This window comes from Alosa sapidissima, chromosome 9 (genome assembly GCF_018492685.1).
Source record: "Alosa sapidissima isolate fAloSap1 chromosome 9, fAloSap1.pri, whole genome shotgun sequence".
Classification (NCBI taxonomy): Eukaryota; Metazoa; Chordata; class Actinopteri; order Clupeiformes; family Clupeidae; genus Alosa; species Alosa sapidissima.
In genome coordinates this window covers 28685249-28696559 of record NC_055965.1, presented here as the reverse complement: position 1 = coordinate 28696559, position 11311 = coordinate 28685249, and the positions used below count along the sequence as shown (strand labels likewise).

Below are 11311 nucleotides of genomic sequence, written 5' to 3'. Positions count from 1 at the left end.
TGTGAGCATTATCAACAAAATTAGTTTGATTAATACTATTTTCTGTTGCTCACATAATTAGATATATAGATATTTTGAATGAGAAATATGACACAATAGAATGGAATGTTTAACAGATTCAGTGTGGGCAGAGAGCATTTAATGCAAACTTCTGATGTTCGCATTCAGTTAGGGCAAGCTGTAAGGTTTACTTTGTAAAGATAAGCAGACAATACTTGCAAAAGCTGTCAGTCATAAGTGCAACAATTTTAAATCTTGCAATTTGATTTATTCCACTGTCAAACTAGCAAATGTGGACATGGATCCTAAATGCACTTAAAACATATGAGAACACACACTTCGATCATCAAAGGGTTGAAAGACTTACATTTCTGCACGCCTCTTGTTAATCTCATTTCTGTACAATTGTCAGTGCTGTAAGACAAATAGAAACACACATTATTTAACACAATTTGTTTGATCCACTGCCCTCTGGGAAGAGGTACAGAAGCCTGCGCTCCCGCACCACCAGACTCACCAACAGCTTCATACACCAGGCTATTAGGATGCTGAACTCTCTCCCCCCTCCACCCTCAGCTACATAACATCCTGGACTTTTGGACCCACAATGGCTGCCTTGCACTACTCCACTTGTACACTTGCACACTTTGCAACTTGTTGTTGTTGTCCTGTGTCCTGAAAACACTTCTGAACACACTTCTGCTGCTCTTACATAACTTGCACCACTATGCCACTTGCATACTTAGGTCAAACAGAACTACCTCAGCCATTTATTGGCCTGACTTTTGCACTTTTATTATATTTACTGTCTACTGTATGCACAATTGCACAATTTCAACCCATTTTTTTGCTGCTCTTATTTCTTCACTGTATGTGCCTTCTTATTTACTTTTTATATTGTTTAATTGAATGTTATGTTTTTGTCTGTGGACTTAATTGGTAAAATGTCTTGTCTCCACCGTGGGATAGTGGGAAACGTAATTTCGATCTCTTTGTATGTCTTGACATGTGAAGAAATTGACAATAAAGCAGACTTTGACTTTGACTTTGACTTTGAAAATGTTTTGTATGAGTATATAAGTATATATGGAAGTGAAGCACACACTAATCCCAACGCAGTGAGCTGCCTGCTATAGCGGCGCTTGGGGACAGTGAGGGTGCCTTGCTCAAGGGCACCTCAGCTGTTCCTACTGGTCGGGGTTCGAACCGGGAACCCTCCGGTTACAAGTCCGAAGCACTAACCAGTAGGCCACGACTGCCCTGTTTGTTTAGAGTTTGAAATAAAAATAAAAGTGTAAAATAACCACATAATGCAGAACCTTTTTTGTCATTTAAACATACTGTTAAACTGCAGTACCATATTGCAAGTGTGTGTGTATTAGTGTACAATTAAATTAATGTTGAGTTGTTAATTTCTGAGTGTGTGAGAGATGTGTGTGTGTGTGTATGTTACAGGTGATGGTGGTGGTGGGGGGGGGTACATAATTTTTCTGTAACATAGTCTCTGTTCTTACTTGAGTGTCTCCAGTTTACCGTTAGCAGATAACAGCTTCAGTCCTGATTCTCCAGGATGATTGTAGCTAATATCCAGCTCTTTTAGATGGGAGGGGTTTGAAGTCAGAGCTGAATCCAGACAAATACAACCCCTCTCTGACATGAGGCAACCAGAGAGTCTGAGAAAGACAGAGGACAGATAGAGATAGAGTGACAGTGATTATCATTGAAGTCACAGATTTGACAGGTCTAATCAGGTTTGGATTTTTAATAATCAGTGGCTATAAATAGGCTATTTGTAAATCAATATTTAATAGAACAATCTGCAAATAATATTGCTGGCCGGCCAAAACAAGATTACCAACCTTAATCTCTCCACTCTACAGTGATACATTTCTGTATCATAAAACAAGATTACCAACCTTAATCTCTCCAGTTTACAGTGAGTACTACATAATGCTGCAGAGAGAAGCTGAAGCCCTGTATCTCCCAGGTCATTGTGACTCAGATCCAGCTCTAACAGGGAATTTGGTGACTGTAGAACTGAAGCGATAATTACACAACATTTTTCTGTAACTGCACAGCCAGCTAGTCTGAAAAAACAATATGACAGAATACAGACACCAAGTTAACCTGAGAGAGAATCAGACATCTGAAGAGTTACACACATTGAGAGACCGTTATCCATCAATTAATCAATCAATCGATCTTTGTATAGTGCCTTCGGTGCAAAGTCGCAATGCAAGGTGCTTACAGAAGGATACCAGAACAACATAAAAGCAAAACATACAGTATATTAGGCCTAGAATCAATGCATTTCCCCCACATTGATAATCAGAAAAAGTTCCAGTTGATATCAATATCAATATTCATGAACATGTTTCACATAGAAGAAATAAGTGTAGTCTAAATAAATAGATGAGCCCTAAAAATAACACTTTTTTATGGGGCACCATCATATTGCAGCATTGTGCTTACATCAAGTTTAAGGAAGGGGAGACTAAAGCATCACTTCTTGACAGGTGTCTTGTTATATCTTGGTTTATAAAAAAAGATAAGTTAGGCACTAACATTATAGATTGTTTCAAAGAAAATACACTTCTGTGTCATTTAATACTGACATCATCAGCATAACCATTGGTTGAGTACAAAAGCAGTGTCAATCATCCTCCTCTCTCCGTCACTGAATAAAGCCCATCTTGATAAGCAGTTGTGATTGGTTCCTGGGATTTGGATGATTTTGGAAATCAAAATTGGAAAGGAAGGATAGATGGATATGCCAGAGCAAATTTAAATGTTCTCCAAGATTTCCTGGTGCTAATATATGGCTAGATCTCTGGACTGACTGAAAAATACTGTATGTAACAGAGGCTGATTATGTTCAGGAAGAACGAAAACCTTAAAGCTATTTACCACAAACCTTAATGTCTGCAGTTTACAGTGAGGACCACACAGTCCCTTTGAGAGAAGCTGAACTCCAGAATCTCCCAGGTCATTGTCACTCAGGTCCAGCTGCAGCAGGGAGTTTGGCGACTGTAGAATGTAGGCCACCATCTCACAGGACTTATCATTGATTTTACAACCAGCAAGTCTGTAGAGAAAGTATCAGTGCAGTGTGAAATTATATCATTTTCATGATTTATTTGTGAAGAACACATAATTAGCCTCATTTTGTATAATCTTATCATGTATCTTGTGTAAATGCCTCCTCAAATGATGTGTACTCCAAACAAGTCCTAACACCATTAAAAGTATATTCTGATCAATAACAATGCTGCAATTTGGCTTATATTATAACTGTCATCTTTTGTTTTAGAAAAGGCATTTGTCCGTTCCAAATAGATTAATGTGTCATTATAAAGAACCTTCAAATCAAACTCACTGTGCCTTTCTGCAGCATCTCACAGCTGGGATCAGTCTCCTGCGTCCCTCATCTGATGTGATGACATATTTCTTCAGGTCAAACTCATCCATCACCTCATCAGACATCAGAAGCATGTGGGCCAGTGCTGAACAATGAGTGGGAGACAATTCCTGTTTGAAGCCATTTGGTGATTTCAGAAATCTCTGAATTTCTTCATGAATGGAATGATCATTCATTTCTAATAAGCAGTTAAAAAGATTGATGCATCTTTCAGGAGAGAGATCGTCTCTATTGAGCATCTTAATATACTGACATACTTCATCAATGCTCTTTGAGCTGCTGTATGTGTGGTTCAGAAGACCTTGCAAAAGTCTCTGATTGCTCTCCAGAGAGATGCCCATAAGGAAGCGAAGGAAAAGATCTAGGTGTCCATTCCTGCTTTCCAGAACTTTGGTGATCGCAAACTTTAGCGACTCTTCCAAGCAGAAAAATTTCCCCATGGTCTTTATCTGATAGCTATAGGAGACAAATATATGAAGTGCTGCCAGAAATTCCTGGATGCTCAGATGCACAAAGCAGTAGACCTTCCTCTGATGAAACACAGACTCTTCCTTGAAGATTTCAGTGCACATGCCAGAGTACACTGAAGCTTCACTGACATCAATTCCACACTCTTTCAGATCTTCTTCATAAAACATCACATTGCCATTCTCCAGATGGCTGAATGCCAGTTCTGCCAGCTTCAGTATAACTTCTTTCTGTGATTCCAGGAGCTGCTCTGTATTTAGCTGCGATCCACTTTGGTACTTCTGATTCTTTCTGGTGGTCTGGATGAGCAAGAAGTGTATGAACATCTCAGTCAGAGTTTTGGGTATTTTCTGGGTGTTGTCCTGTTCCAGCATCTGCTGAAGTACAGTGGCTGCAATCCAACAGAAGACTGGGATGTGGCACATGATGTGGAGACTCTTTGATATCTTAATGTGGGAGATGACCCTGTTGGCCTGACTCTCATCACAAATTCTCTTCCTGAAGTACTGTTCCTTCTGTGGGTCATTGAATCCTCGCACTTCTGTAACCTGGTCGATGTACTGAGCAGGAACTTGACTGGTTGCTGCTGGTCGTGAGGTTATCCAGATGAGAGCAGAGGGGAAAAGAGTTCCCTTAATGAGGCTAGCCATCAGAATATCCAAAGATGTTGTTTGAGTTACATCTGACATCAACAAGTTTGGCTGGAAATGTAGTGATATTCGACTCTCATCCAAACCATCAAAGATGAACACAACCTGACAGTCATTGTATCCTTCACCATCATTTAGCTCCTTCAGCTCAGGGTGGAAGTCAAGCAGGAGGCTGTGAAGACTATACTGATCACCCCTGACCAAATTCAGCTCACGGAAAGACAGTGGAAATATGAGGTGTACATTCTGATTGGCTACACCATCTGTCCAGTCAAGTATGAACTTCTGCACTGAGACTGTTTTTCCAATGCCAGCAACACCTTTGGTCATCACAGTTCTGATATTCTTCTCCTGTCCAGGCAAGGGCTTGAAGATGTCATTGCAGTTGATTGGTGTGTCTTCTGTGGTCAGTGCTCTGTATGCTAATTCTACCTGCCAAACTTCATGTTCCTTATTCACCCCTTCACTCTCTCCCTCTGTGATATAGAGCTCTGTGTAGATCTCATTGATGGGAGTTTGAATCCCTGGCTTGTTAATGCCTTCAGATATGTTTTCAAACTTCCTCCTCAGGCTGGCTTTATGATTCTCTATAACTCTCCTCAGGACATCAGTGTCTGTTTGTCAAAAACGGAAATAAAAAGAAAGAAACTCACATAAATAAAAACATCTGTGTGTTGAGAAAGAATATAAATAAATATGTTCATCCAATGCATCCACTGTCATTACACTGAAATGAGTGGGTTTTGTATTTATTTCCACACTGGGGACAGGCTTGGTTTCCTGGTAGTCCAGGCTGCTCCTCGAGGCACTGCCTGCAGCAACTGTGTCCACAGGTGGTGATGACTGGGTCCCTCAGCAACTGCTCACACACTCCACACCTGGACTGATCCTGGATCAGTTCAGACCTCACCTCACTGCAAAGAGATTTGTGTCTTTATTGTTGTAAAGTACATTCAATTATGTATATGAATGTCTTCGATTTAATTGAATTTCAATTCTACTTCATTTGATTCAAATTTGAATTATAATTCTAGTTCCTATTTTTTTACCTTCATGAATTTAATTGGAATTTAGGAGTCCTTCTCAATTCAATTCAGAATTTTGCCCAACCCTGGTGAAAATATATGATTTAAATACCTAGAGATTGGGATGGTGCATGCGCGGATCTACGGGATGGCAAAGGGTGGCAATTGCCACCCCTGGGACACAGTCTTGCCACCCCTGTTGCCACCCCATTTATAAATCAGATAATATTTTTTAAGTATATTTTATGTTCATACATGTTGGACTGTGAGAAGGTGTGAAACCCGCACCAAACTCCTCTCAAATAGAAATCGCCAATTTAGAATCCCCCGCCCCCTCATAATGGTTTCACCCATCACCATCAGCACAGTGACCCCCGCGAAATTTCACCATTGGCAGCAGATTGCACAGTGCATGCAACTATGTGTCAACTGTCTGTAGGCCTACAACGAAGTGGTAAGTTTGACCACCAAGTCGAAAAAGTCCATAATCAGACCCATAGTCAGTACATCAGTTAACCCGGCAACAACCTCACTGTTAGTCTACGTCATTTACATCCGCAAGACTTTGTCTCATCGAATTTTTTGATGATGGTCAGGTCAGATAATAAGGACATGCTCATGCGTAGCTTAACGTTTAACGTTTAAAGTCTATTTGTGTGTGTCGCTAGTTTATAACATTTGATTGTAGCCTAAATACTGCTGTCAATGTCAACCCATACACGTGATAATTCAACACGGGTTCTCAAAATTGTCATGCATCCACTTTCCCAGCATCTATGACTATCCAAATTTGGTCGACATGTCAAATCAAACTAGAATATCTAATCGGTGTCAAGCTGGTGGCGGTTGCGTTTTTTTACCCTTTCTTTTCATATATAGTGTGAATCAATCTACACAAGTAAAAGTAGCCTACTATTTTCAAACAAACCCTACTCAGAGTAGGCTACTAGACTAGACGTTTGAAAGCACATCACATATGAAGCGTTGTGCATGAGATGTAATTGCTTAGATTCCAGTTAAATCTTCCAGTTTCATTGGGTGATAGATTTCAATCATTTGCTGGTAGATGAACCAACAAGCTGAGGCCAGCACAGGAGTTTGTGTCCTCAAGAAATTAACATGTTGCTTGTTCACTCGTGTTTGAGGTCGTTTTAATAGGATATTTATGAAGGTACTTTAATACAGTATACATGTACTTCCTTATTCACCACTTTGTGAGTGAGTGAGTAGCCTAAATTGTGAATGGCAAAACGTAACATTTGGCACTAAAGATCAGGGACTGATTTCCATTGAGGTTCGTTCTGAGCAAAAACATTATTTGATATCATAATATTATAATATCTATATAATATTAGGTCTTAAAAATAATAGCCTAACTTAAAGGCACAGAAAATGCTTTAAGCCTTGCAATAGCCTAACATACTGTATGTATGGTGCTACCAACTGCATGACAGGCCTATAAATATTTGCCTAGTGTCTCTGGTATCTTATTTCACAAATTGTTTCAGTAATTTAGACTACATACTTGGAAAAGGCAGTTAGATAGTGTTGGATATTAATATTCTTTTTTTTATCTACCGATGGCTTATTTTGTATGACTAAATTTGGCCATATTCCCTCAAAACTCACTAGAAGACATCATTTGAGGGGTCATGTTTTAAAAATACCCCCAAATCATCAGAATCTTGTTTCAATCCATACTGTATAACCTAAATCTATTTATGGCTTATTTTATAAATGTATCCATATTCCCTCAAAACTAACTAGAAGAAATCATTTGAGGGGTCATTTTTTAAAAGAATTCTCTGGGGGAACATACCTCCAAACCCCCCTATAATTGCTTTTTGACACTGTATAATTTAAGTACAGACTACACAGACCGTATAGTGATTACACAGAGAAAGAAATTCACATATTAAGACCCACATCATCCAAAACGCCAGCTACATCTCCGATTTGCCTCCCACCTCGTGTAATGTAATGTAGAGAACAAAACATATTCAATGAAATCCGTAGAATTTTAAGTTTTGAATAATGTCCATGGCCCCCCTCCTGGAACCTCATGCCACCCCTTCGCCACCCCAGGAAAAAATCTCTAGATCCGCCCCTGGGATGGTGTTATTACAGCTAGCCTAATAGCTGGTTTGATTTGCATTGAGAGATGATCTTATGGAAAGTACCCCATGCCAATTGTGAGATATGGTAAAGGGTATGTGATGATGTGGAGTTAATTTAATCAAAGGCCAAGGAAATTTTATCAGGATCTATGTACCCAGGATTCATGAAATAACTGGCCTTTAAAAATAAAAATCTGCCTGACTCTATGGGAATTCAAAATAGATTTAACATGGGGGTATGATTACTTATGCACTCTGTATTTTAATGAAGAACATTTATTTATTTACGATACATTATTCATTCACAAAGAAAATTGGTGTCCTTAAAGGTTGGATTTTTGATCATTTCTTTAATTACAGTTTTTCTCAGTCACTTTGGTGCTTTTCTCACATCACTATTAACATTTGCACAGCAGTTAGTGCATTTCTCAAAACAATTGGTGCAAACTGCAAAACCTAGTGGATAACCTGCAAAAGCACGTCACTTGCTCAAAATGGATAGTCCATTCCTCAAAAGCAAGTATTTATGTCAATGAAACTGCCAGTGTCATCAAAATGAGAAGTCTTGACACCATTGTTTATGAACAAGATAGTCAAATGGCTTTGTCATGTTTTCATTACGACAGTTTATGCTCTCAGTGTTTTCCCATGCAAAAAAAGATCAGAACTCGGTGACACTACCTGAAAATGCTCAAGACAGCACTATACAGTACTTGTACAGCCATTTGAAAACTACAGTAAAGTTACAAATTGCTGTAGTTAGGGGAGTAAGTGAGTACAAGACACTGAATATGTATGTTTCACAGTTTTACTGTATATGATGTTTGCAATTCTACAGCATTGTGACAGAATTTGATAACTAGTTCACCAATTTTGTATGTAATGACTCAAGCAATGAAATGAAGACTATTAGTTTTATCGGGAACGACTATTCAGCATCCATAAGTGTAGTTAATTTTGACTGACATGACAAAGCAACTGATACAAAGCAACTGATACATGTTCAAACGCATTTGCAATTTGTTCAGAGGAAGGAGAAATTGCTACTATGATGTGCACAAATGACTAAATGTTGTGGAGGTTGAACTAGTAGTTATGAGAATTTTCATTCTGATCTGAGAAAAGCACCAAAGCGACTGAGGAAAACTGTAGATCCATTTCCAAAAGATGATTTTTTTATTCCTCTTTGTAGTGTGTGTGTGTGTGTGTGTGTGTGTGTGTGTGTGTGTGAATTACTCACGTTAGACCTGATGGTGTTGGCACATTGCTGAATTTGGGAGGATAATCAATGGACTTATCACTCTTCACAGACACACAGCTGTTCACTGGAGATGGAGGTCTGTGCATCTCTGGTCTAAAAGCAAACAGACACAAAACAATATTAAACACTCATCTGGATAATTTCTCTACTGAACAACTACATCTGATTGTGTGTGTGTGTAGTGTGTGTGTGTGTGTGTGTGTGTGTGTGTGTGTGCTACGTATGTGTGTGTGTGTGTATGTGTGTGTGTGTGTGTGTGTGTGTGTGTGTGTGTGTGTGTGTGAATTACTCACGTTAGACCTGATGGTGCTGGCTCATTGCTGAATTTGGGAGGATAATCCATGGATTTATCACTCTTCATAGACACACAGCTGTTCACTGGAGATGGAGGTCTGTGCATCTCTGGTCTAAAAGCGAACAGACACAAAACAATGTGTGTGTGTGTGTGTTTGTTTGTGTGTGTGTGTGTGTGTGTGTGTGTGTGTGTGTGTGTGTGTGTGTGTGTGAATTACTCACGTTAGACCTGATGATGTTGGCGCATCGCTGAATTTGGGAGGATAATCCATGGACTTATCACTCTTCATAGACACACAGCTGGGCACTGGAGATGGAGGTCTGTGCATCTCTTGTCTACACAAACACAAGAACATATAAGTATTCTGAAACATTTCTCAACTGAACCACTACAGCTGATTGTGTGTGTGTGTCTGATAAATCACTTTAGACCTGATGTTGCTGGTTTGCTGCTAAACTAGTTACGGATATCCATAGATGCTTTGCTCTTCAGTGACACACAGCTCGGCACTGAAGAGGGTCTAGGAAACACAAGAAACAATCAATACAGACTAAAAGGCCGTTCACACCAGGAACGATAACTAAAGATAAATAACTGTAAGTGTCCACGCTAACCAACGATAAAGAAAGTCTCTACTCATGTTGATAAACGTGATGGTTAAAATTTGATGGATTCTGATTGGCTGTCAATTTTGGACATTCACCATTATTTTCTTATGTGAACATTGTTTTTTATTGAGAACAGAATCTACACACATATATACTTAAAGAAGCCCTATGCAGGTCTGGTTAGTCCTTCGCTGTTTCTGGGTTTTCGCCTGATTTGGGCTCGCATTTTTCACGACATAGCTCCCCCTGCAGCTTCGGTAGCAAGTGACTGCTACGCTAAACCCCACTAGCTAGCGAGCTAGCCATCAATAAACCAAGCTAAACACATAGGGCTTACAATAAAACGGTCGAGCAAACACATTGTTCAAGAGACTATCAAAGTCAAAGTCAAACTCTGCTTTATTGTCAATTTCTTCACATGTCAAGACATACAAAGAGATCGAAATTGCGTTTCCTACTATCCCACGGTGGAGACAAGACATATTTTACCAATTAGGTCCACAGACAAACATAACATTCAAGTAAACAATATAAAAAGTAAAAATAAGAAGGCACATACAATGAAGAAATAAGAGCAGCAAAATTTGGTAGAAATTGTGCAATTGTGCATACAGTAGACAGTCAATATAATAGTGCAAAAGTCAGGCCAATAAATGGCTGAGGTAGTTTTGTTTGACCTAAGTATGCAAGTGGCATAGTGGTGCAAGTTATGTAAGAGCAGCAGAAGTGTGTTCAGAAGTGTTCAGGACAACAGGACAACAACAACAAGTTGCAAGTGTGCAAGTGTACAAGTGGAGTAGTGCAAGTGGAGTAGTGCAAGGCAGCCATTGTGGGTCTAAAAGTCCAGGATGTTATGTAGTGGAGGGGGGAGAGAGTTCAGGATCCTAACAGCCTGGTGTATGAAGCTGTTGGTGAGCGGGTGAGGTGGGAGGTGTAAATGTCCTTCAGGGAGGGGAGTGAAGCACCAATAATCCTTCCAGCTGTGTTCACTATGCGCTGCAGGGCTTTCCTGTTGTATTCAGTGCAGCTTCCGCCCCACACAGCGATACAGCTGGAGAGGATGCTCTCAATGGTGCCTCGGTAGAATGTGGTCATGATGGCTGGTGGAGCACTTGCTCGCCTGAGTTTCCGCAGGAAGTACAGGCGGCGCTGAGCTTTCTTCGCCACAGCACCGATCACACACAGCACTATCAAATCACATTACAAAAACGAAGTTCACCCAAGGGTAGGCTACTTACAATTTCAACAGCAAACAAGCCAAGTCGGAGTCCGTTTTGCAGTCTGATCTGACTACATTTTCGTGTATTTCCGCCGAGTTACATCCGGACGTGTTCGGACCGCGACCAGAAAGTTGCATATTCGTTTTTTCCGCGGAAAAGCACTAGGGGGAGACGAAGCACCCACCAAACAACCCAAAAACTGTTTTAGAACCATCACAATGACTCTCAACCTGCATAATTAAGGTCATT

General features: G+C 39.9%; 2 protein-coding genes across 3 annotated transcripts in view; one reads left to right on the top strand and one right to left on the bottom strand.

Annotated features, from left to right (window-relative positions):
- The window catches only part of LOC121719384 (NACHT, LRR and PYD domains-containing protein 3-like), a 289755-nt gene that overhangs the window by 140064 nt on the left and 138380 nt on the right, over window positions 1-11311 (bottom strand). Inside the window, exons 2-6 of one of the 2 annotated variants that reach the window (XM_042104922.1) lie at window positions 9456-9569; window positions 9233-9346; window positions 8919-9032; window positions 5263-5450; window positions 3377-5150 (exon numbers count right to left, since the gene is read on the bottom strand). The exons of the other annotated variant lie outside the window; for it this stretch is intronic. Of the exons in view, the coding sequence (XP_041960856.1) occupies window positions 3377-5150; window positions 5263-5450; window positions 8919-9032; window positions 9233-9346; window positions 9456-9569 (2304 nt within the window). The remainder of the gene's footprint in view (window positions 1-3376; window positions 5151-5262; window positions 5451-8918; window positions 9033-9232; window positions 9347-9455; window positions 9570-11311) is intronic. 2 annotated transcript variants of the gene reach the window in all.
- LOC121719397 (NACHT, LRR and PYD domains-containing protein 12-like) overlaps window positions 1-11311 on the top strand; it is a 220791-nt gene that overhangs the window by 165422 nt on the left and 44058 nt on the right. The gene's annotated exons all lie outside the window — the stretch shown is intronic.